The sequence below is a fragment of the Micropterus dolomieu genome, linkage group LG05, assembly GCF_021292245.1.
Source record: "Micropterus dolomieu isolate WLL.071019.BEF.003 ecotype Adirondacks linkage group LG05, ASM2129224v1, whole genome shotgun sequence".
NCBI classification, from domain to species: Eukaryota; Metazoa; Chordata; class Actinopteri; order Centrarchiformes; family Centrarchidae; genus Micropterus; species Micropterus dolomieu.
In genome coordinates, this window is record NC_060154.1 from 10,006,418 (window position 1) to 10,033,271 (window position 26,854).

General features: G+C 41.1%; 1 protein-coding gene across 4 annotated transcripts in view; it reads left to right on the top strand.

Annotated features, from left to right (window-relative positions):
- The first annotated feature begins 3,131 nt into the window (after window positions 1–3,131).
- Window positions 3,132–26,854, top strand: part of dennd1b (DENN/MADD domain containing 1B) — a 93,653-nt gene continuing 69,930 nt past the window's right edge. For 2 of the 4 annotated variants that reach the window (XM_046049548.1, XM_046049549.1), the window contains exons 1-3: window positions 3,134–3,419; window positions 4,068–4,132; window positions 25,098–25,141. In XM_046049548.1, the coding sequence (XP_045905504.1) occupies window positions 3,403–3,419; window positions 4,068–4,132; window positions 25,098–25,141 (126 nt within the window). In that variant the 5' untranslated portion in view covers window positions 3,134–3,402. Of the gene's footprint in view, window positions 3,420–4,067; window positions 4,133–25,097; window positions 25,142–26,854 lie in introns of all 4 variants that reach the window. The other 2 variants (XM_046049551.1, XM_046049550.1) reach the window with 2 other exon arrangements.

Below are 26,854 nucleotides of genomic sequence, written 5' to 3' on the forward strand. Positions count from 1 at the left end.
GTTCTTTTCTACTGTACCTCAATGTGCATCTCTGATCAAATGAATTTCCTCTTTTGGATAATGAAGTTCAGTTTGATTTGATTAGAGTATTTATGTAACATGCTATCTTAACGTAATTGTATAATTGTATTACAATGAGCGGGTAAACCAACTGTTCTCCATGGCTGCAATGACACTGCAGTGTAAACAAAGAGGAGTAATATTAAAGTAATATAGTGACTTGGACAAAAACACTGCAAGGTTGATGAGTGGACATTAATGAGTCCTTTCAAGGTTATCCACCGCTGTAAGCCACCTCTGATGATGTGTCTACTACAGAATTCTGGGTAATGAAACCTGACAAGTGTCTTTTGACTGACATTGTGGGGTCAATTTACCCACAGACAAATTACACATCACTAGTAAAAATATATGCATGCTTACTATGAGAAACAGTGTGCACACAAGCAGTATGTATTTACTGTATGTTATTAAGTTTAGTAATATGATAATGCACATGTAGATTTACATTGCGATAGACCCGGGGAAGCAATGCAAGATTTTGTATTAACTATACTGATGGCTTCAGCAAGATAAATCATGTGCACCGCACCTCAGCTCGGTCAAATGTTTGAAGCCATTCTGAAATGTATTTTCAGGGCCTCAGAAGGACAATGACACACGGTATTGTTCTTTTTTCAGTGTTAGGTTCTCTTAAATGAATGTAATCTGGGACTGTTTACTGTTTACAGTTGTCTGAAATGTGAAACCTCACTGGTTCCCAGCACCCAAGACTCATGAGAGCTTTATGTATGCTTCTTCTTGTGTGTTTGTGTGTTGTATTGTTTTGTTTTTTTTTATGTTAAGGCAGCAGCCCTGCCATTATCATTTCATACGAATGCCTGAAACAGCATGCCCCAGTCTGCTGCCACTTAATTACCTTCCAGTCAGCCTGAAGAAATCTGGCTCTGATCCAGGCAGACTCTCTGGAGAGGAGAGAGAAGTACTTCTAAGCCATTGGTTTCAATTTACCATGGGACAAATATTGCTTAAACATGCAAACAATAAAAGGAAAGTCCACCCTAAAATAGAATTTATGTTGCACTGAATTTCATTGTTTTTGGCCAGTAAAGTCAACATCAATAATAAGATAAATATTTCACCTAAAAGGGAAATCAGGTGTCACTTTAGGGAGCTGTTCCACCAACAATGCAGTTATTACAGACTCCGTGGACTCATATAATATATGGCTGACATATTACACGTAAATACGTTTGAACTTGATGATTTAAAGCTGTACTTCAGGACATGTAGCCATGAAACCAGGTATTGTCTTATTTAAATTCCCAACTGAAATCACTGACGTACACAAATTACAGAAATCATTTTATTTTAGGGTGGATTTTCCCTTTAAGAGGCTAGTGACTCAGACTCACTATATGTTTATTGTAAAGTCCTAAAGCAGATTCTAATGGTCACATACAGTGGGCTTAATCTATATGTGGTTTGAGTGTATGACAGACAGTTTGTCATAATCTAAAAGCTTATGTTGCTGAGTTATGTATTGCAATTTCAGCATTTATTTAATGCACGGACTGCTGTGGTAACTGTAAGTACCAGCTACACATGACACACTATAATCATGCAGGGTAAAGTCAAGTAATCATAGCAGTCTTCACCAGTCTTCTACTGTCAACCACAGTCTGATCTGTTGGTCACTGAGCAGCTACACTCAGTTGGGAATTAAGGGCCTTGCTCAAAGGCAATTCAGTGGTGGTAATCAGTGAGGGGGCGAGTGCTACTTTTTCACTTCCCCCACACAGTACAAGCTGACAATCTTCTAATCATGAGCTACTTTCTCAAACTTTAGGCCACCAGTGCACCAGTTGGAGATGTAGTAGTGCCTTTCCTAAGAGCAACTTAATGCTGGTTAACAAATATGAGAGCATTTATGTCAATATTTTCATCATCTCTGTTATGGCAAAAATGTATTTGCTGTTGGGCTCCTATGGACCCCCAAACCCAAATACTGACATGTATGCATTGTGCATGTAATAATGTCACCTCCAAGTGCACACAGCAAACAACACATGGCAGCTTCACTATTTGCTGAGAGACCCAGAGGACCTCTGTGCTAAAATAATACTACAAGGTTGTCTGTGTGTCAGTTTGTGGTCATTAGATTAAACATATCTGTATTTGGTGTGCTGCCAACTTTACACTCCAAAATACAATATTAAAAAGATTAAGGTATTACACTTATATTTTAACACAGAGGCCCTATTTTATTCTTATTTTATATATTGATATTGAATATTTGTATATGTTCTGTATGTGTAACATGAACAGGGCTACAACTTTAATTTCATTGTGCAACCCTGTGAGGTAGAATGATAAATACCTGTACTTTAAACCTTGTATTAACAATGGATCAAATAACTTTGTTTCATGTGAGAACTATCAGCCAACTTTTATGGCCTGAAATTTTACTGTTTTATTTCACTCTCACTGCTGTCATCAGCTTTGTTCCCAGATGCAGCAGGCAGATGATAAACACTACCTGCCCCGCACCAACAGCAGACAGACAAAATGAGTGACTACCTGGCACATTTAGCAGATAAAGAGCCAGATATTTCCCCTAGGAGATGATGGGCACCATCATAGAGATACAAAAAGATAGTAAATATTGAGTTTACATTTGTCAGGTTGCCAGAAACATGACTCCAAACAAATGTTAATGTTGCTCGCTATCTTCTGGCTATATAAAAAGGCAACTATTTGCTATGACGTTCACCATAACAACTTCATACGGTTATGATATGTTTTGTTATGATGTGTTCAGCCCCCAAGCAGCCAACAAATCTATTAAACCACTTCTCATTTTGGAAGCCCTTACAAGGACCCCTGGTGGTCCCAGGACCCCACTTTGGGAGCCACTGCTGAAGGCTACCGCTGCCACAATTATTGAACTAATAACGCAGTCTCATAAGGAAACACGTTTTATTTTATTAGAAGTATGAATCACACGGCTCAGGTCTGCTATGTGTGCCATGCTTGTTAATCCAAAGTGTAAGAAAGATGCTCGCAGGCAGAAGCAGCAAGCAAGGTGCTCATCTGACGCGCTGACGTCATCAAATCATTGACAGCACTTCCGGGACTGGTGTTTGTTGCGGGAAATAAACGCCGTGGTGCTGAACTGGGGGCTTCAGGCATTAACGGTAGAAGGACCGGGCACAAACTACTACACTACCCCACCTCCAGGCATGTGGTCACGGCAGTTTTCGACGGGTGTAAGATAAGGAGGCAGAAGAAGTGGCGAGTTGAGAGTGAGGAAGGACGAGGTGGAAATATCCTCAGACAGCCAGCAGAGCAAAGCAGAGCCGCCCCGACAGCACGGAGTTGTCGCGATGTTGTAACCAAACCATGGACAGCAGAATAAAGTAAGACCTCTTGAGTTTTGTGTTTTCGTCCCCACCTCTGTCGCTATTTGATATAGAACTGTCGACCTGACGGCTAACGTGCGGTGCATGCACGTAACCGTAACTTAACGTTATCTAGTTGGAGCTGAACGTGAGATACGAAGGAAGATTTGGCGTAATTTGAGTCATCTCTCTCCGGCAGTGGATTTAACAGCCAGGCCAGCTGGCTCGACAGCATTTGGGTCAGTCTGTCGCTCTGTCTGTACTAGTTGACCATCAATTAGCAGCTCCGCTAGCCAAGCACACAGCTTTAAATAGGTTACATGTGGACACGACGCCGAGCGACCCGGGTCCTGTGACCTAAGTTTGTCCTGATATGTTGTCAGAGATAAGAAACTTCTCATTTTTAACTCATTTGCAGCCTGAAGCACTATCAACTTTAGCTAACCTGCTGTTATTGACACTGTTGGCTATTGACATTGTGACTCATGTAAAGTTGGACAGGTCCACTGTATTATTACGAATATTATCCTAAGGTGCATGTAATGGAATTCAACACACTTGGTATGTATGCTACGGCAGGATACCCACACACTTGTTGCCCATGACTGTGTGTAATAACACCTGCCCCTTGTTTCCCCTAAGTAAACAGTGTTTTGTTCTTTACAGGGAGAATCCAGAAAGAACATTTGATCTGGTTGTACAGGTGGCATGTCCAACATCTGAAAATGAAGGTAGGTCATTTTAAAATGGCATGCATAATTAATAGAGCAGGAGTTTAAATGACTAGTTGATTAATTGGTTATTTCAACAACAGTTAGGATAACTTATAAATGATCAACGTAATTTTTTCCACCTTTTGTATAATTGCAAATTAAATATTTTTGGTTTTGGCCAGTTCAGACAAAACAAGGTATTTGAAAATGTCAACTTGGGTAATTTTGATACATTCATTTATCAAGCAAGAATGCCAAATATTCTTTGTTATATTATATTTTCTGTTTTTTTTTAATATCTCTGTAAATTTAATATCTGTGGCTTTTTTCTGTTGAACTTGTAAAACTTGATATGTGAAGATGTCACCTTGTGCGCTGGGGAATGTTGATGGACATTTTTCTTAAATTTCTTACATGTTATAGACCAAACAATTAATCGATTAACAAAAACAAAAAAAACCAACAGGGTGATTGACAATGAAAATAATTGTTAGTCGTAGTCCTAATATCCATCTTGATGAAATTGTGTGTTTGCCAGTCGTAGCTTTTTGTATGCCATGTGTTTGTAAAAATTATTGTAGTGTAATTACAGTAATGGTATGTCATGTACCGCTGGTAGCAGTGTTTTCCAAATGCATCAAGTCAGACAGCGAGCCTCACAGACACTGCACTACACTGCATGACTAAGTTCAGTCTTGCACAATGAGAGCAATCATTATTTCTTTGGTGTTCTTATGTGTGCTCCAGAGTGTGCTCTGTTAAGATCTGTTAAGGGCTAGAGAAGGTCAACACTGAGTTCAGCTGTAAAATTGTCAGAGATGTTAGCTGCTTCAAGATGTTTATAAGTCTTATGCGTTCTCTATTTATTTGACTGATTTTTCCGGTCTGCGACATTTTATTATGAAGTCTGACCATTAGTCAGCCATTGTAGGCATTTCTCTTGTAACCATGACCCCGCAAGGATTGTTTTAGAAAGATCATGCTTGGGTCAGCAAGCTGCATTAACTGTTCTGCTGTTTGCAGTGGTCAAACATTCCTGCAGTGGTGGCCAGGACAAAAAGTGTTCAGACTAGCCCGGGAAATAAATGGGTCCAATGAAGAACAACACCATATTCTACCTTTTATGAATTTGGGAAATAAAGTAACCTATATTTCACATCAATATCCAGTGTCGCCCATAAGTCAAATATGTAAAAACATTTTCACAACACATTACACCTGCTGTCTTATTCTGCCTACTCAGTTTTGACATTAAAGAGGTGTTATGTGGACGGTTTACTTGTGCAGCTGCTGAGCTGACCAGAGTAGACTGAAAGTTGTCCTTGGATGTAGTTCTGATATTGAATTTTAAACCAAACTCATAAACCACCGGCCTGCGCTGTAATAGCTGACTTCCCCCATGTATGATCCAGGGTCAGACTCATATCCGGACTCCTGCTCCCTGGAGCACAGCTACAGAGCACGTTTGCACACCCCTCAGGTTAAATGGAACATACACACCAAAGTTCTGTCTCTGCCCTGTGCAGAGTCCTGATGGATAAAGAATGTCCCTGTTGTGGGTGTTGTTTTGATGTGGATGTATACTACTTCCCAGCAGGGGCTTGTGATTGTGGTGGATTGTTTTTTAAAGCAATGGTTTCAGATAACCATATAAGGAATGAACCACTTCTCTCTGAATCTGATCAATTTCCTTTTTCTTTGACATCTGATATGCTTCTTGAATGCTAAAACTGTGCAGAATGGATTGTTATCATCGTATTAGAATGGCTCGTGTGCGAATATTACATATTTAGACATGCATAGCAATGTATATGTATTTGTCTCAATTCTGTGGTGCTTACTTTTATTATGAGCTGAAAGGGTTAATACTATGAGTCATAACAGAACAGCTTTGGCCAGCTATGAAACCTCCACAGTCACTCACCATAAACTAGAGCTGTTTCTCCTACAGCCAAACATTAGGTGCTTGGCCAAAAAGCACCACTTCACATTCACACATTATCTTCCCACTATCTCACAGAGGCAAACAAACAACAGTGCAACCATGATAGACTATAATTAAATTGTCATAGCAACATGGTGTAGAATATTGGAGCATTTGGAGAAGTGGTAGAAGGCTTCAGCTTGCTCATGTTTCTCATATCTCCTCCTCACAGTTAAGGGAATCCAAGTTTAATTTTAGATTGATTTTGGCTGTGATTCAGTTGTTGTGTACTCCCTCTACCATCGATCCAGTTTGTAATACAGTTCCTTAAAGTGACTGAAAGGGTGTCCTCTTTGAGTGACTGGAAAGCTTGGTGTGTGCAGAGTTTTGCTAATGTTCTACTGCTGTTTTGCCGCCCTCACCACATCCTGGTCCTGCAGGTATGAAACTAGAGCCATGGTTGTATAGAGGGTAATTCCCTTTGCTTATAGTATTCATGATCAAACTGCAGAGAAACCTGTAATAAGATGAAAATAGCTTAGCCCTTTAGGTGGTCAGTAAACCTGTCCCTCAGCTTCCTGTGTTAAATGGGTTTCACATCTTCTGCAGTCAGCCCTGTTTGTGCAGACAACACCCACATGCTTGCAGACAGGCCCTTTAATAACCCTGTTTTTTATTTTAAAGAACGTTGTTTGATGTAACAATTTTATACATTATAAGTTGACTTATACTAAGCAGTAGGCCTGCAACTAACAACTATTTTGGTAGTCGACTAATCTGTTGATGATTGAAATGAATAATCTACTGATTCAAATTCTGAATCACACAATTGCTCGATGGCTCTTATTTAGCTATCAGCTTTTTTTTGTCTTTTAACTTTGTTTCAACAGGCTCACACTGGAACTCACAAGGAACACTGCTGTTAGCAAGATCTCATAAGATTCCTGATGATCTGTGATGTTCAGCCAACAGGGCCGTTCATCTACTCTGAATAACATGGACATTGTCATTGATATGACTTTTTTGCCCTAATATCAAGTGGTATTCACAGGCAGATCAAGTTTTTTGTTTTTACTCTGGTCAAGGAGAATACTATTTGTAATTAAGCCTGTCATTTAGAATAACTAACCAGTGTTCTGATTTTATTTTTTTTCTGTTTGAAAAAAGTCCCAGTTATAACTCAGTGGTGCAGGTAAGAACAGAAATTCCATCACCTTACAGATTTGATTATAATACAATAGTAATTGAGATTTCATGAGAGCATCAGCATTCCACAACAGAAGTGTTACTGGGGAGAAAAACGGCTACAATAGTGGCAGTGTTCATATCTGGATTTGGCCCCACACTTCTAACCGTGGATGTGTGGATAGATGACAGACACTGGCCCCTTTTCCTCATGCAGGTCCATGGAGACCTGGCCTCCCTGTTCAGCCCGAGCTCAGTTCCGCTTAGCTCTGTTGGCTCAGTGCTCTGTGGATGCTCAGGCTGCGAGTGAGTGTTGCCTGAGAGCGTGACTGGCATGCTAGCTACTAGCGGCCCTGGCTACATAAAGCCATATTGATGTGCTTCCAAGATGCTGCCAAAGCTAGCAGATGACGCTAACGCTGCCAAGGCAGTAGGTGGGGACAGATGCTACCTGTCCTCACCCGCTCCCTCTAGCCAGATTGTTCCCAGTAACAAAGCAATAAACTTAATAGATAAGCATATCAATTTTATAGCAACATTCGTGCTGCAATTAGGGGAACGATTTACTGTTCACCCAAAAAAACACAACCTCAGTGAGGGCAGCTTGGTTAGCACTGATGCCTCACAGGACTATGGTCTTGAAACCTGGCCCTGGTTCTTCTATGTGGTTTGCTTTGCATGCTCTTTCTGCATACCCCCCTCAGTTTAGACACACAGGTCAGCTTCACTAGGAGCTCTAAATTGCCTGAATTAATGTGAATGTTTTTCCATGCCTTTATAATAGACTGACATTCTTTACAATATGCATGACATATGCCAGCCTCTAGCCTTAGAAGATCAATGAAAGCAGTTGTTATCTTATTTCCATGTCATGTTTGTGCCTGTCAGTGGTATACCTTGAGCATGTGTCTTTTTTGTCTTAAATAAGTGACAGGTGAATTGTCTCTTTCAGTATCTCAAGAAAGCTTCTCACTAGTATTTAAAATACGCTGCCTGAGGTTTAACTGTTAAAATATAAGGATTTGGGACTTCTCCTTCAGATATAGTCTAGGTAAAGGAAAACCAGAAAGCAAAAGTATAGAGTAGACACATTTTGCCCTTTGATTCACGTGGCCTTATAACTTCACTTTGTCCAACTGTGAGAAGTTACTTTTGTTCTGTATCCTAAGAAAATTTTCACTGAGACCCGGAGGTCTCGCATGTCACCGACAATTCGCTAGTTAGTTATCAATCTGCTTCCTTCTCTGCTGTAGCTCCCTCAAGCAGCACTGTGATGTTCAATCTTTCCCCCATTGGCTTTCACCTCTTCCCATTTCAACCCTTTGTATTCGTAGAGCAAAACTCCCATGTAGTAGAACTTTTAGAAAAGGTTGAACGTTGACATTCTGCAAAATGTCAGAATTGCTCCTTGACCCAAGCTTTGTCGGTTGTGCGGTCTGATTGGATTCCGGCTGCGTGTTGAGTTCTCGGTGGGCTCACACTCAGACGGGAGGCCATTGGAGTACTAACAGATGCCATGGCAGCAAGGAGGGTGTTGATTGGTCATTAGAGAGGCCACACTCCACCACTCACACTCCTGAGAGGACCCCAGGGTCTCACACTTTTTTTTTTTTATCATACAGCCCTTCTGCCTTTCTCTTTTGTCTCACCCACATGACTTTGCTAAATTGGCTCTTTTACACAGAATCAGATATCACTCAATTCTATGTTGTCTTTTAGCTGTTTCTTCTTCTGAAGTGAATTGAGGAAGTCACTCAACTTCTGTGGTATGGTATGATAATGGCCACAGTGTGGGTGAACTTTGAAAAAATCCCCCCACACTCTACGTCCTCTGATTATAGGATCATCACTGACCCGCAGTCCAACTTCTAGCAGCATAACCTTTTTTTTTTTTTTCATCTGGGTGGTGGTTGATGGATATTTGGGTCTGTTTTTGTGCTAATGCCTTTTTCTTTTGTGAACACTCTTAATGACATGTCTTTTGTCCAAAGTGCCCTGCTAATGTTAATATTTATGTATGGATGATATTACATTCCTGAAGGAAATATGTGTCATAAAGAGCCAAAACTTGGACCTGTGTCATTGCCAATACATGTGGAATATCGTGGAATAGTTACACATACAAAAATCAAAACTAGACTGTTGTTTGATTTGGTTAGCTATATAAATTCAGTTTCAAAGGAGAATTCTCCCTTTAAATGCCATGGTTTTCATCAGTCTCATTACAGTTGTCCCTGTGTGCTACACAGTAATAAATAACATAAGACTTACTTATTGAGCTAGTTACCCAGATGACAAAGTTGGCCAGCTAGTGTTGCTGCTTTTCTCAGTGCTCTACACCCTTGCGCTTTTGTTCGTGTCTGGAGTCATTTGTAGCTCCCTACTCACAGTCACTCATCCATTCAGTAACCGTGTAGTGGCCTGCTGCTTACTGGGTTTAGTTCCAGCTCTTTTCTTATTTAAAGAGGAAGCAAGTGTTTTCCTCACACTTCACCCCATCCTGTTTTTTCATATTATATGGTGAAGCTCAAACTAAAAATATATAAAGGTTTCTATATTTTGGGTGTGTATGTCTTTGGCAATAATGAAAACCCTACAAATATTACAAAGCATTTTTATGATGCCCTCCACTTTGAATGCAGGAGAATTAAACATTACTTGCAAAAAGTCATGCAAATGAATGTGCAGTCTAACAATAATCTGGTTTTGTTGGTCTGGCAGCAGGGTTTGAAGGAGAGGGCTTTGTTTGTGTGGACACAGAGCTCACTGTTCCCTGTTCGTTCATTCTGTCCAGAAACCGCTACCTTTTTCACACGTTCCACATTTCACCCGTATCTCCTGTCTCTACCTGTGCATCCTCTCTCACCTTTTTCTTTGTGATCACGTGTTGTTTGCACAGTCGCAAATAGCCCTTTTCTGATTATCACTTGTTATGACAGGGACAGACTACAGGGAGAATGGAGAGGGGGAACAGGTCACTGGGACTTTTCAGGTGGTGCCATGTGACTTCACTACACTCATGTTTTGGGAAACACACACACACATGGATTCACCATAATCAGACAGCTGTGAGTGGACTTCTTTGTTGTTTCTTCAGAGCACAGACAATTATTGGCCAAAGCATGAAGAACTCAAGCAAAAGTAGACAGGGTGGGGCAGGGAGGAAATGAGAGAGGGGGGGGGAGGGGGGGGGGGGGGGGGAATTGCTGACGGCAGTATTCTGTAAACTGAGAGGTGACATACTGTGGGGGTTGCTGGCTGAGCTTTCCCACTCACTGATGCAGTTCTGAAACTCCAGGGGCAAATAGTTTTTGTGTGTGTGTGATAGCAGGTACATGTTTTAAGTGTATAGTGTGTGTTGTGTATATATGGCTGTCTATGCGTGTGCACGGCTGCATGGATGTGTGTGAAAGAGACACAGAAGCGGTGAAAGCTGCAGGAGACTCATCTGAATTCACTAATGCTGCCAGACTGGGAGAACATGGAAAGACTTCTAGGCACTGACGCTCACAGGTTATTTTTAGATTTCCCCTTTCCACAGCAGAAAAGTGGGGTAAAGTAGGGACCCGATCAATGATTTAATATGAGATGATTTTGATGAATGTAGAGTCACATCACCCTGACTTGCAGCCTCAGCATTGATGTTAGTGGCTTGTTTGTGTGTCTCTGTGTGCATGCGCTATGCATGTGATGGCAGATGAATTTATTCCCTTCTGACCACTCTTAAATTATGCTCCAGAGAGCTGTGGGAATTTTTAATGCGTTTAAAAATAAAAACCACGAAGCAAAGGCTAGGATAATGTCCAGCTGAATTTAGCTTCCAAAAATTGCTAGTGTCATCTCGAAGCTAAGCTCTTCTTCACATGTATCATGCCAAAGGATAAAAATTGATTGGCCAGGAGAATATATGTTCAGCTCAGCAGATGGCCCAAGCATGTACAACCACACACACATACATTCATGTACGCCTCACACAAACACACACACCCAAATTATTGTGTGTCAAAGAACAATGATTGGCTGGTTCTTATGCATGTAATACCGATGTGGCCTAGTTTAGCCCACAAATGAACAGGATTAGTACAGCTCCTGCTTTAATGTAGCTTTGGTGATGTTAATCTGTCCCTGTCTGGTTTATTGGATTTCATAATAAAGCTGTGCTCAAAAATATGTTGACTTTCGTGACTGTCATGTTGAGCAGATTTTATGATGACAGGACTTTAACAGGATTTGGGATTGACTCACTTTTCGTGACTACATCAACCGGCCCACTTATGTTGTTGTGTGCAGTGTAGAATGATAGCCATAAAGCTCAATAAGCTTTTTCTTATGAAGGATTCCAACCATATTAAACAAGACACCACATTCTGAGATTTTCCCACAGGAACCTTTACGTGTGAACATTTTAAAAATGAGTTAAGTTTCAGTACAAATATGCATACATGGCTGTCATATATATGTTTTATTTGTATTGTATTGCCAAATAACGTGATGCAAAAGGATAAGTAATAAAGAGGTGGTATTATGCTCATTTTCAGGTTCAAAATCTTAATTAGGGGTTGTACCAGAACAGGTTTACATGGTTTCATTTTCAAAAAACACCATATTTTTCTCATACTGCACATTGCTGCAGCTCCTCTTTTTACCCTGTGTTGTACACTCTGTTCTTGAACTACAGAGGGATGCATCTTACTTGTACAAAATCTTTCAAAAAATCTTTCAAAATCAGTCCCCAGGTAAGGACTACTAGCCAATCAGAAGCAGAGAAGAGCGGGTCGTAAGAAACAAGGTAGTGTGATCCAAATCAAAGCCGCTTCAGACTGCGACCGTAACCTAGCAGATGTCCACAACCACACAACATCATTGTTCCACATCTTACCATTAGGACTAAACGTTGAACTTGCGGAGCTCCTCAACTCGAACTCGATTTTTGTTCCGCCATCACTTATCGTAAAACTGTCAATATTCGAAATCTACACAGCTGATTTCTCACCTCAAAACTTCTCAGAAGTGGATTTAGAGATGAAATTCCATACAAAAACTGTAAAATATAAAACTTTCTGTTGCTGGCCTCTGTCTGGTGCACGCAATGATGATGCAGTGAATAGTGAATATTCTCTCTGACCAATCAGCAGTCTGTCGTGTTTTCACGTTACATTTTAGTATCCCTCAGCTTGCTTGGAAACTTGAAGGATGTGAGGTGATATGAAAAAAAGTACCTGGAAGCAGGTACAGGTACAAAATTTCTACAATGGAAAATCAAACAAAGGCGAGTCGAGCCAAAGGGCCTCCACTCAGACTAGCTTGGTTTGAGGGCTTGCCTGACCCCACTAGCCGCTTGGCAAGCTTTATGATGCATTTTCATTGTGACGTCACAAGTAAAGGAAGTGAAGGGCTGGACTTTCAAGTGGTTCAGAGCAGTGCTTTCTGTGGGAGATGGTAACTCCCTTTGGGCTGGACTTTGGGCTTTTTCACTTTGCAGACCTGTTACATGCACAAAAAAGAGATATAACTCAATAAAGGAGAGCCAAAAAGCATAATACCACCTCTTTAATTTTGTAGGGGAGCCTTGAGGATCCCCAGCATTCTTGCAAACACCACTTTTAGACGAATGGAAGAGGCAGATAAATGCAGGGGTTGTTACAAAGGATGTAGTCTCAGTTTGTATTCTGCTGTCGGGGGGCTGCTGCCATGCAGACTGATGTGAAATGATCAAGATGAAAGACCCTGGTAATTAAGAAAATCAACCCTCTTATTGACATGATATGAGTACTGGTTTCCTGACATCTAGACTGTTGTCCTTTAGACCTTAATTTTGTGGCCATGGCCAAACCCAAGTCAAGCTGAACTAGTGGTATAAAGCCCACTGTCTGTGCTGTCATTTCAGCTTCTGTCCTCACTATTTACATGTCAACAGCTATACCCTTAGGCTACGTCTCTCTGTTCAAGGCTGCTCCTATGTTGCCCAAACCATACAATTACTGTGAAGATGATGGCGTTTACATGCATGTTGTAGCCCTACTGGCCCTTAATTTGGGTTCTGGCCTATTTTTCAAGACAGAAAATATAGGTCAATCTTGATGTCTTTGTGAATGTCTGAGACCATTTATCATATAATTCATCCAGAAGATCTTTGTTTTTATGTAGACGGGCACGCACGCACGCACGCACACACACGCGCCTCACCTTCCAATACTTCATCTACCTTCCGCTGCTTGACTTTCAAGTTAATTTTATTTATATGGCCAAAATTAGAAATCTCAATTTTCTGTACAGCAAATGATACTCTCTAGCCTCACACCCTGGTCTTTGGTATGGAGACATTATAAATGTGGAAATTACTGTAGGATTACTTCTAACCTTATAATAGATATTGGTGTCATCTAATAAAGTATAAAATCATAAATTCTGTTCTTAATCTCACAACCAAATCAAATCAAATTTTCACAACCACTTTCAATGAACTGAATTTAAACATATCTACAAACAACAACAAATATAGCGTTCACATTAACTACTGCAGTAATATTTTGTCTATTTATTTACTGGTCTATTCACAGCAAATTAATTGACAAATGTTGCTTGATTCATTTTTAAGACCATTTATCAAGCAAAAATGCTTTTCAAAAATGCATGGATCTGCTGCTTTTATCTTTTTATATCAGTGTAAATTGAATATCTTTTGAGCTTTTTCAGGCTGTTGTATAAATCAAGCTATTTGAAGACGTTAGTTTAGACTGTAGGAAAGTATGACCAGCGGTTTTCACTGTTGCGATTTACGATCGATTTACCAAATAGATACTAAAAATTGTCATTTGTCGCAGCTCTAATTAGTTGATAGATCTGGGTCCTGTGTGAATGGGGATGCCAACAAATTTAAAGTGTGACAACAGTCACAATGGGTCAAATGCAATGTAGTGGGTGGAGCTCTAATGACATGTCTTGGCCTAGTCCTGTCTGCTGAATCACTTGTTGGCTAAGCCCATTTTCCGAACGAGATTCCCAGAAAGCATGCTGATGAAGCATAGTGAAATGATAACGTACTGTGAGTCCTAGGGCTGCGATTTTCCGCCTGTTTCAGTTGTACTTGTCAGCACCAACAATGTTACTGTCTTTTGCTCAAGAATATGCGCTTATTGACATTGTCAAGGGTGGGCTTAAATCCATGATTCCAGCAAAGATAATGGAACATCCATACCTTGGTTGCAAATTTGTTTCACCTTCTTCTGGTATCATATGCAGCAAAAATAAAACTTCAAAGGAATGATAGGATAATGGATGAACAATGGTAGAATATTGGTTTTTATTTCTCCAAATGTCCTGCCCAGGTAATCCCTAAGAAGTTATGGTTCTGTAAAACCTGACATCCTTTGTTTTTCTGCTGAAGCCAGTTACATTATAGGGAAATGTGTTTGTGTCACGGTGGTTGAATAGTGTTTGTCAAGTATTTTTCTGTCAGTATTTTGTCCGTCAGTCCTGCAGAGCATTGAGACCATTGTGAATATGTTTGGGATTAGGCACAACTGTACGCTTTTAACAAACGGATGTAGTGTCATTCCTGTGGAAAGATTGTCTGACTGACTGCCTGACTGAGAGCTGTCTGTCTGTCAGCCTTTGCATGTGAACTTCAAATCACAGCTCTGCAGCAGCAAGCATGTAGCCGCCAAAGGCAAGGCTTTACACTGTCATCAGCACCACACAGCTGCCTCTGGGTGCTGTGCCATATGACATTAACTGAGATCGATCCTCTCCACACCTCAAGGAGCTTCTGTAATACACAGCGTTTTCTCTGATGCTGAAACCACCACCTCAAAGAGTAGTAAAGGAACTCTCCCCTAAGCATGTGTAATCGAGAGACAATGACCTAATCACCAGGGTTCTTAAAAATTCTTTATATGAAATTCTGAACATTAAGAGCAGCAAACAACTATTTGCTATATGAAGTAATGGCGTCCTGAGCAGACTTGACTTGACGTCACACCCCTGCCTGTGTTGTTATTCCAGCCTCTCTGTGCTTTGTTTATACAGTCGGCCTGGCCGCGCATACATGTTAGTGTATGCAAGTCCCTTCTTGTGAAAGTGTTTGTCTGTGAGGAGGGCGATAAAACAGCTGTTTCATGTGAGTTAAGGGTTTGTTTTGACCAAACCAGAGTTGGTGATTGTTGGAACAGTGGAAAGACTATGAAAGATGGTTTTGGTTAGTTTTAATTTGGTTCTGTTGAATTTGAAAGCAGTATTATGCATTATAAGTAGTTTAATGATGACCTGCAAGGTAAAATTGTTGTTTTTGTCAAAGGAGTCTGGTGGCGAGTGAGAGCAATAAAATGGCTGTTTCTGGTTAAACAAAAGGATTTAACTGTTTAACAAAAAGATCTATCTCTGTAGGGATCCTTTCCATAATGTCGTCAGACAATCTGAGCCTGTCAGTGGTAAAAGCTAGCACACTTAGTGGAGTACTTAGTAGCGCATTTTGCTGCCCGATTCGTGACTGCCAGCTGAGGCGTAGAGCAAGAATACTTTGGTGCATTAGGGATTTAATTTGACCAAACTAAAGTTGGTGATTGTCGGAGCAGTAGGAAGACTAACAGTGGGGAGTTTTATTTTGTTTCCATCCAGTTTGAATGAAGTGTGTTTTACGACGATCTGCAAGGTAAAATGAGGTAAAATGTTTTTCTCAATCGAGTCTGGTTGGCCGTAGTGCCCGTTTGTTTTGGTCTGAGATGTTGGTGCTGAAGTGCGACATTAAGAGGCAGCAAATGTTGCATACAGTTCTTTAAACTTTAAACAAGGTGTACATCCAAAAACAAAATGGTATGGATTCCTGTTCGGCTACAAATTTTCCTTACCAGTGTGTTTATATGTGCAGCCAAAACCAATACCACTTGGACAGTCATAATATCAAAGTCAGTAATTTACTCAATGATGGTTTGTGGTTAAGCTAACTTACCTTGTAAAGTAATTTTCACTCTTGGTACAATTTATATTAAAGTCTTTGTATGCTTATTAGCCTAATGATAGAGTTATTAATTTACTATGTTTATATAGATGTATTTTTGACCAAGGCAGATGGCTGGACCATATGGAGAGAAAGATGTGATTATGTGAAGAAATATTGTTTTTTATGCCAACCAGCTAACAACCAGGGATGAATCCCCATTAACCTGTGCTGTTTCAATCTGAACTCTGCAGTCTACCCTCCTTTTCCCCATCTATTTGGAAATAAATATCTGGGTCATATCTCAGATTTCAGGTTATACCTCAGATTTTAGGGCACTTTATTGCTTTATTGCGCTTTATTGTATTATTATGCAGCAACTGAACATCATACAGTGTAGAAAGAGTTGGAGAGTAGTCTGTCTAGGGAGGTACTGGTTTGTTTTTCTTAGCTTAGGAGGCTAACAGTCCCTCATCAAACACACTGTCTGTGTGTTGTGTTGATAATGCAGTCATGCAGAGCCGGTGTTTGACATAATGTTGGACCAGTATGGAATCTGACTGGGAATATCAACGCTGATATGTGGTGATACACAGAGGCTGTCACAAAGGTTGCATCCATATGCTGCGCCACTCATTCGTGAAGCTGTGAAATTGGGTTGCATCCCAACTAGCCTGGAGACAGTATCGCTTTCACTTCTCTCTGTCTCTCTCTCTCTCTCTATGTCTATCTCAGCTCATCCCACCGAAGCATTTTTCTGGGAAGATGGAACAACTAATGTGGCATTAATAGGGTCACATCATCTCCATGCAGCTCTTTCTTTCTTCTTCTTCCAGTGGCTGAGGCTGTTGTTTATCTTTCTCAGATGTAGCGGTAGAAGTGGCTTAGAAATCCCCCAGGCCAGCATCTCTCACATGTGAAGCCTGCCAGTTGATTTTTTTGGCTGGTAAAGCAGGCTCTACCTTAGAGGTTGTTTTATTTTTGTTTTTTCAAGAATTGGAATTCAAATGTATGTCTCCTTTGCAAATTTATACCTATTTCTAGACCTAATCTAGACCAATGTGATCATATATTTAATAGTGCCCTTTAGAGTGTTTTCTGTTGGAATTGTATGTTGCAGTTAATTGTAGATTCCATTTAAATATCAAACACAAATCTGGTCTGATTTAATCCAAGTAGTTTTTGACTAACCTCAAGCTTGCAGCACTTCCAGTCCCCAGTCCTCATTTGTAACAACAAAGTGTGACCAATCAGTATTAGTAAACTTAAGGACCATATCATCATTTAAGAAGTTTCTCTTTTCTGAAAACCTCTGCTCACTAAGTCAGCATGAAATGTAATGCCATTTGCAGTGTGCAGTCTGTGACTTGATGGGCAAAAGGGAAAAAATGTTTTAAACGTCTGTGAGTGTGTTTTTCTTTCTGCTGGCCTTTGAGAGAAGCCAGTTAATCTGCTTACTCTTTTAATTGTGAGTGTAGGGGTTGGGCCTCCTCCCGGCCAGAATAAGGCTACTGATCCAGAAGTAAAACGATGACCACCGCAGTTATTCCTTCCTTTAGGTTTTGCAACCCCCCTAGTCTTTAGCCACCCCTTGTCTCCTCCTCCTCCACCGTACCCTCCCTTAGAGGGAGGAAAGCTCCTTGTTCTGACAATAGACATTTTTTGCCATATGTTGGCTTGACATCTTCATCAGGTTCACAGCAGGTTACCTTAGTTAACTTTCACTCCACTGCCTGATGGGATTTTCTCCCTCTGTTTCTCCATTCGGCCCAGGCTCAAAGTCTAGACGGCTTCTGAGGCAGGGTCCTTCCAGTCCTGTGTCCACAATAGCTGCATTGTGGACGCTTAGTAGCGGTAGCTTCCTCCCGTTAGTGCGAACAGGCTAGTGCTAAAACAATGCTTTTATCCGAGGGCATGCGAGGGTGGCCTAATCCACTACATACTGTGAAATAAATCTCTCTCAGAGATGAGAGAGTGAGCAAGAGAACCGGAGTGAATGAAATCATTGCCAAGGAGGTTAGAGTGCAGCAGTTTAACCCCTGGCCAAGAAAGAGGGAGGAGAGGAGGCAAAGGGAGCAGGAGAAAGGAGGAACAAGGCGAGGCAGGCGCTACATCCCTTCATCTCTGGAGCACGGATGGAGGAGAGGGGCTGCCGGTGGCTTTCACAGCCTCTCTTCTCACTAGTGGAGCTGCTGTTCACCATATGGGATTTGGCCTCTCTTAACAAACAGGCCCCCTATTCACTCACAACACACATTCAGTCGTTCATGGAAAAAGGTGAAAAAAGTGCATTTCTTATGCCTTTAGAACATTGGATGGCCATGAGGGCTCTACGTCTGTGTTTGATTCACATAGTATAGAGAATTATAAACTAGAGGCTTTCATCTAAATGTGTATTCACACTGGATTTAGGGTTAGGTCTTTTTGTGTTTTACCAGAATCTCTCCCAGTCTTAAAGCCAGAACCATGCATTCAGGCCAGTGTTATTGAACCGCTAAGGTGATCCTATAGAAGCACAAACATAGGCCTCTGCACTGTGGGTGTACTTCATGTTTATCATATGCTTTTTCCAGTTGTTTGCAAAGGCTATTTTTATAAAGCCCTATGTCATTCTAAGTAAGTAAGTTAGTTGGTTTTTACTTTTTCAGTTTAGTGACAAAATTAGTTAAAGTTGAATAACTTGACGTGCAGAGCTGGGTAATATGAGGTTTCTGACACACTGTTGTTACTCGCCAACTTTTCCGTCCAGCCAGCAGCATTAGGGCAGCATTAGGAATGACATAGTCTGCCAACAGCTTCTTTTTAGCCTACTTGGAAATCCCAAGAAGCAAAGATTTATGCCAAGATGAAGATGCCAGCATTTTTCATTTTTAGCCTACTTGGAAGTGCCAGTAGACATAGATTTATCCAGAGAATGGAAGAAATAAGAGATGAAGGAGTAGGCTTATTTCTTTTTTCTCTCATGTTTCAGTGCACGTATATCTTGCTAATTTATTCTGTTTAATCCCGTCACTTTTAATGATCCACCTGAATAGATAGGAAGGAAGTGGTGCCAGTTGAGATAGGCAGAGCTCTACCTCCCACTCTTAGGCAATCCATCCATTTCTTCCCTCACTTCATCCTTCCTCCTCCCACTTTTTCCCTTTTCCCCCACTCTCAGTTCCCAGCATCCTTCACCTATTAACCCTCCTTTCTCTTTGCTCACTCTCCTCCTCCGACTTTAAAAGACAGGCGTCTCAGGAATAGCCAGAACATTGATTTTTGACCATCTCTACCAACCACTGCCACCCCCACCCCCCGCTCCGACCCTCCCTAGTATCTGTGTCACGGCTCAGGGGCTTCCCGCATGTTGCACCTATCGTGACTGTTGGAGGTCAGCCACGCTTGAAGCCCTCAGAGATCAATTGACATGCTATTGTACAGTAAATATTCACTCCTGAGCTTGCTGTCTGTCTGTAAACACTCATGTACTTTCATAGTACACATTTGCGCGCAGACACGACACACACGCACTTTGCGAGCAGAGACCAGTGGTCACTCCTTGAGCTTGTCTTCACATTTGCCCACCTCCATTTCCTGGGGGAGTGAACGGAGGAATCTACCTCTGGATAGGTGATTTCAATTCAATTCTCACCCACTGGATCTGTTTACGCTTCACCAGGGGGAAATATGCTATAGGTTGTTTTCCCCTTGTCACTCTAGCTGACTCTAGTGTCGCATCAAATGGACTGTTTTTATACTGTTTGCAACAGCTCTTTGTAGATTTTGTAGAACTGTAGGAAATGCAATAAACACATTTTGAATCCTTTGCATTTGGTTTTGGTGATGGACAGGCTGATGTCTAACAAATCATTGGATTATGCAGGCAGGCAGGCCTAACAGAGCATGGTTTGCTGGACAGATGAATGGACAAACAGGCAGTGTAGGCATGTGTATGAAAGAGCAGGAAGTGATTGATTAGCATCAGAAATAATTAATCCAGTTGAATGGCAAAAGCTACAATGCAGTTATTGAATGATGGAATTTGTCAAACTATTATGTGACTTAAGTGCCCATGAACAAGGCACTGCATTTCCACCCTTTGTAGGGATGCAGCTGTGTGTGTGTGTGTGTGTGTGTATGTGTGTGTGTGTGTGTGTGTGTGTGTGTGTGTGTGTGTGCGCTCATGCTTGCATACGTCGTTGTTGGAGTCCTCCAGAACCCCTGTGTCTCTAACTTTGTCAAACTGTATTGTAACTGACAGCTACCATTGTCTGTTGCATGCAGAAAATGTTTTATGACCTTGTGAACAAGCTAAAACATTTATGCAGCGCACTTGTAAAATCCACAGCCTGTGTTTTGAAAACGCAAGATCCCAAATGCAAATAAGTATCCAAATCCACAGAGGCTGCAGACAGAAATGTATGGCTGTCCAGATTCCTTGCCTTGCAAATCAAGTAATGCAACAATTTGATGACAATTAAACAGAAAATGACAACCTCAAATTTTTTTATGTGCTTTTTTTTGCACATTTTACAGTTTATATTGGTGTTGCAGTATACAGAAAGAAATTAATTGTTGTATGAATTGTTGTTTTTTTGGCCAGTGTCATGGAGCTCTAGTGTGTGTTCGTGTGGGTGTGTCTTTTTTTGAAGAAAGGGAGGGTGGATTAACCGGTGCAGGATCTGTCATGGTGACATTTGTGTCCCCTGGCGGAGCAGCAGGGGTCCTCTTCACCTCTGTAACCTTCAACTTTCAGCCTTAACCCTCTTCAGGCCCCCTCTTGCGTCCACCACACGCCCAGCACGTCCGAAGGGAGGGGTATATGAATGCAAGAGAGTGGGGGGAAACAAAATAGAGAGGGGGGTTGCAGAAATGAAGAGGACAGAGACCTGCAGGGAAGGGCGGGATGAAGAGAAAGAAAGGTTGTGAAAGAAATAAAAAAAAAATGAGGCAAGCATAGGAAACGGGGAGAGGCGAGAAGAAGAACTGGAAATGAGGAAAAAAATTGGGGGGGTGAATTGAGAGGAATATGTAAAAGAAAAGAGAAGCAAGAGGCAAAATGATTGGCAGAGAAATGTGGAGCAGAACAGAGAGAATACGAGCCTGTAGGATAGACAGGAAAGTGCACACAGGATGCAGAGGAAAGGGGAGATATGAACGATAATGGAAGGTGTTTGGTAGTTTTCTGAAGTTCTCACATGTCCTCAGCTACACAAGAAAAGTATTTCTGTGTGTTGTTACAGCTCACTGTTTTCTGCCGCCTGTGCTCTCTTTATTCGTGCCTCTCTTGCGCTACACCATTGTGACTCCATACTTTATCGAACATACGCACATATGAAATGTTTGTTGGGAAGGAGTGCCGTTCATTTAGAGTTAATTTGGTCATGTAACATTATCTGAAATCAGTCTACTCTTGGAGCTTTAATCTCCATTTATCTATCCACACTTTTGACAGTTTGACTTTAAAGCTATCTCAGACAAAACTGAAGTTATGCTGTTATTTAGTTTTGTCAAAAACCTCAAAGTACTCATTTTATAGCACTATGAAACACAGTATAGCAGCAAATCCTCAGTTTAACCAGCCAATGTTGATGAACAACTTTTGGGATGACTTATTATAAGATTGTCATATATTATTTGTTATTTTTTCAACTGATAAATGTATCAACTAATCATGTTGGCACCATATTAAGCTCCCAACCTTCCTTCCAGTTTCACCAGCCTTTATTTTATTTATTTCTTAGCTTATACATTAAGCTATTTATCATACTGAGGGGATTTTAAAAGCTAGTATTCATTGCCACAAGAGATAAATTAAAGGCTACAGAAAGTAATGATGGCAATTACAAGTAGCATACAGCTACATACCACATTTTCTAGTGTGTGTTGATTAGAGTCTATTTTTAGACCTTTTCACACCAGACATTTTGGCTTTTAATAACAGGTGTAATTGAATACATTAAAAATGACTGCTTTCCATTTAAGTGACCCAGTTCCAGGGTCCTCGTGTTGTACATGCTGTCTCACTGGCGTCGCTTAATGGGACACTTGATGGAATTAAACCATTGTTAATGAAATTTGTTCCACCCATGCTTTTCCTGCATGACAAGTCAAAGTGTTTGCTATGAAATAGGTCTATTAGCACATACTTACGTGTTGCAGCCGATGTCAGACCTGTATCTCGAATTCAGTTATACTCCTGCTTCATAACTATGCTCACCTGCCCAATCACTGCAGAATGTAGGTAGGGCTGACAAAAGTTGCAAACATTAGACCCCCTATCCTCTTCTCTTCTGTAACTCCTGTCCCTTTTCCTCTGACCTGTATCACACTCCAGCAGCAGTTCCCATCCGCTCACCCAGTAAATCAGCATAAAATAGCCCTAACTGTGGCAGATCATAGGGTAGGGAAAAGGGAGGGGGGCTGTTGGACTTGAAGTGTAGAGCTTTGAGCTCTACTGCTTTTTTTTCCTGTACCGCTCTTTTCAAGATGGGGCCCATGAAATTATCCAACAGGATTATGTAAGGCATGAGGGATTCTGCTGCGTCCTGTCATCCGTTTGTCCATTGTATGCCTCTCACTCTCACGCAGCCTGGTGTGTTAGCCATGAAGCTACTCTACACATTGTGTGTTGTCACATGTCCTCTTTACTAAAGTAGGGGTCCTGTCCTCTTAATCTATTTGGGCATATGTGTAGGACAGGATCATACCCAAAGCCCTTGTTAAAACGAACATACATCTTTCAGTTCAGACACTTCACCATCCTCATAGTTTAGACCCATTCACTTTCTCTCAGCCAGCTTTGTTGGGCAGAGGTGGGGGTATGTTCATGAGCCTGTAGGCCTTTTGTATGTTCATGACAGCGAACCTGGCATGTGAGAGCTCATCTCTTCAAACTCTTGCTGTTGCTGGCGAGGTCACAGGGTGACCTTGGAGCAGTGGAAGCCATGTTTACCAGAGACCCCTGTGTTCAGGCTATGGCTGCTTCCTTTCAGCCACATGGTATAAGCCTGCGAGGCTCATGTTTTAGTTTGGAAACTAGCTTAGAGAGATGCAAACATTACAAGAAACGTTACAAGAGTGATGCTACTGCAAAAGTAGGCTGGCAGCTTATTAAGGGAAATTAAATCGTTATTTTGTGTAGTTTGGTACACTTGTCCTGTGTGAATTAGCCAACCCTCTTGGTCATTCCAGCCAAGCAATCTATCCACCATAACACTACAAACTGACTCCTCAACCATCACTCCAACTAAGGTGGTGAGAAACTTGGGTGTCATGATTGATGACCAGCTGTCCTTTTCAAACCATGTTGCTGCTGTCTCTCGGCCGTGCCGCTTTGCTCTATACAACACAAGGAAAATCAGGCCCTACCTCACTCAGTACGCCCCCCAGCTTCTGGTACAGGCCATGGTTATCTCTCGCCTCGACTATTGCAATGCCCTCCTAGCAGGTCTTCCAGCTTGTGCAGTGAAACCATTACAAATGGTTCAGAACGCAGCAGCACGTCTGGTTTTTGATCAGCCCAAAAAGACTCTTGTCACTCCATTACTCTGTGACCTCCACTGGGTCGCCGTGGCCTCCAGAATCAAATTCAAGTCACTAATGCTTGTATACAGAGTGACTACTGGGTCTGCACCCATCTACCTAAACTCCATAATACAAACTTACGTTCCTTCTCGGCCGCTACGCTCCTCCAACGAACGCCGCCTGGCTCTGCCATCTGTGACACCACGATGGTGGATTGAGCTACCACACGCCATCAGAGCAGGGGTGTCCCTCTCTAACTTCAAGAAGCTCTTGAAAACTCATCTCTTCCGAAAACACTTCCTCTTATAACACCTCTAACTCCTAAACTCTAACATGCACGTCCTGTGCTCTTCTTCTTCTATCCCCTACAATGATCTTGTATTGATTGCATTTTTTTTGTTTTTGATTGCACTTTTTGTTAACTCTTTCTTCCTTCCCTAGGTATTTACCCCATTGAGGTGATATGTACTATGAGCTCTTACTAGTACTTATTGCTGCTCTTACTAGTATGTATTGTCAGTTGTAGATCTGTATTTGATGCTCTGTTGATGCTTGTATGTTGTTCCTCAAATGTAAGTCGCTTTGGATAAAAGCGTCTGCCAAATGAGTAAATGTAACCCTATCTTTGCTGAACAATGGCCATCTTCTCTCCTATAATATCAGAATATCAGGGAACAATGCTGATGTATCTGATGTACTTTGTCTTTTATTATTTATATTTAAAATTGGTAACATGTCGTAAATTCTGAACATCTTTGAAGCATACTCTTTAAACAAGAATGACCGTTCAAGGTTGTCTAGGACTGCAACTAATTATTATTTTACTTCTTCTATTTGATTAATCAACTAGTATGCCGTCTATAAAATGTCAGAAAGAATGTGAAATGCCCATCACAGCTTTATCTTAAAATTACTTATTTAGTCTTATCAGCTAATTATCTGTATTTATTCTCAGCAACTGACTTAATTGATTGTCAATTAATTTCCTGTTGAAAAATCGATCGGCTTATGATATTTCCAGAAAAAAAAAAACATTACAAACTCCTGTTATAACGATAAACATTTATAGCTTAGGTTTTACATCTCTCCAGCAAACAGCTAGGCTTGTATCAATGTAGGAATAATTAAGCAAATAAACTAGAGTATGTGTTGATATGACTTTCTTAAACGTGCATGATTTGGTGTATAATATAAGCTATCATATCTACACTGAGAATATAGATTTGCATATTTACAGCACATGAAGCCTAGACACACTCTCTCTTGTCTTTCACTGTGCGCTGCTGTGTGTGTGTGTGTGTGCGCACTTGCACAAACTTGCAGCACCCTTGCCCCCACCCCTCTCATTAATATGTATGTGTTCTGAGGCAGCTAGCGAAGACGGTGTGTTTCTCACCCACTGATTAATGCTGTCTGTCAATTACCTCTAGATCCAGCCGTGCTGTGGAGCTTCCCCCAGGACCACACAGACCAGGTTGGAACAGAGAGTGTTTTTTCTCTCTCTCTCTCTCTCTCTCTCTCTCTCTCTCTCTCTCTCTCTCTCTCTCTCTCTCTCTCTCTCTCTCTCTCTCTCTCTCTCTCTCGTTCGTTCACTGTTACAGACAACCTCTACCTCCTCCTCCTCTCCCATCTCCCTTCCTTACTTACCTAATGCCCTCACTCACCCTGCCATCCTGTGGTAACCTCCCCCAACACCTATCACCACCACCACCACCGCTCTCCTCCTCATCCCTATCACTGCTTCCTCTCCTGCTCTCTCCCTCTTTCCCTCCCTCCTCCTCGTCTTCTCTGTCTCTCCCTGTCTCATTCTACGTCTGTTGCTGGTAATGAAAAGCAGTGAGCAGGTCTTCAATAACCGACGAATCAGTAATTATCATGCAACCGTGACAGGAATGCACACCTCTGTTTTCCGCTTTCTCTCTCTCTGTTTATATCTCTTGCTTTCTCTCTCATTGTGCTTCTACGTCTGCTTCCCATTGTTTCACATTTATACCATTATTGGGTTTATTTTCAATCTGAAAATAAAACCTGCAGCTGTTTTGCAATACTTTTTGGCACATCATGTTCTTCTGAAACCACAGGCAAGTATAGCAGCTCAGTCTCTGCAACTAGTCTGTATTGTTGAAGAATATAAAGGAGGATTCCAATATATCACACTTTGGGTTTATATTTATTTTTATCTTCTCTTATCATTTCTAGTGATTATAATAACGTTCTACTCATCAAAGAAGTAGTTCAGATCTGAGAACATGGAAACATTCCTGCAATAAAATCAGACAGGGCAGAAAACAGGAGTAGGATGACGATCGCAGATTAAAACAAGCCAGATAACCACTTTATTTGGAGATAAAACTGAAAGTAAGTCTACCCAAAATGGCCACTGTATTCCCTTATTGTGTGTGTGTTCACAACTAGGGCGAGTTCAGTAGGTCAAAGTTTAACCAGGAAAGCCGTCTATAACCTGCAATTGACGTTTGCAACATACAGTTTGGGTAATATTTTACGACTCGCCTTTAGATCTCAGGGGATGCACAGATTTGATTTGGCAGGTTGATATCAAGGTCAATACTGACCTTATCAAGCAGATCAGGTATCAACCATGAAACACCGATCCATGTTAAATACAGTTTCTTTGTAAGTTTTCCTGCTTGCAGTCACGGTGGGCTGCCAACTCACTTTTTAGCACCAAAGCCTCATGTTATTAGGTTCCACACATTGAGGTATACAGATTTTAAATTTGGGAAATATAGAGCACCGCTATTGGTTCAGTACCTAGTGTTGGTTGATAACCTGAGTACTAAAAATTAGTACCAGGAAATAAAAAGTTAGATCTGTGCAGTTTGGCTAGTTTAACCAGTCTGTTGTCTCAATGCTTATTGAATGTTTACTGCCCCATCTGACTTCTGTTCAGAGATGTCATTGCATGCATTTAACTTTTTGTTACGGATGGCCAAAAATACGGAAAAAGACCCAGGTTGTGATAAAGCAATTTATCCTTTAAGCCAATCACAAATCTTCTCAGGAGGACAACTTGTACACACATATGTAAAAATTAAATTGATTTGAACATCTCTTTTTATTTAAAAGCCTTTGAAATATCTACAACTTATTTCTTTCTGGCTTCACCTTTAAATAACAGTCTACATCCAACTTGAACAAAACAATCACACTATGTGTATTAATCTCT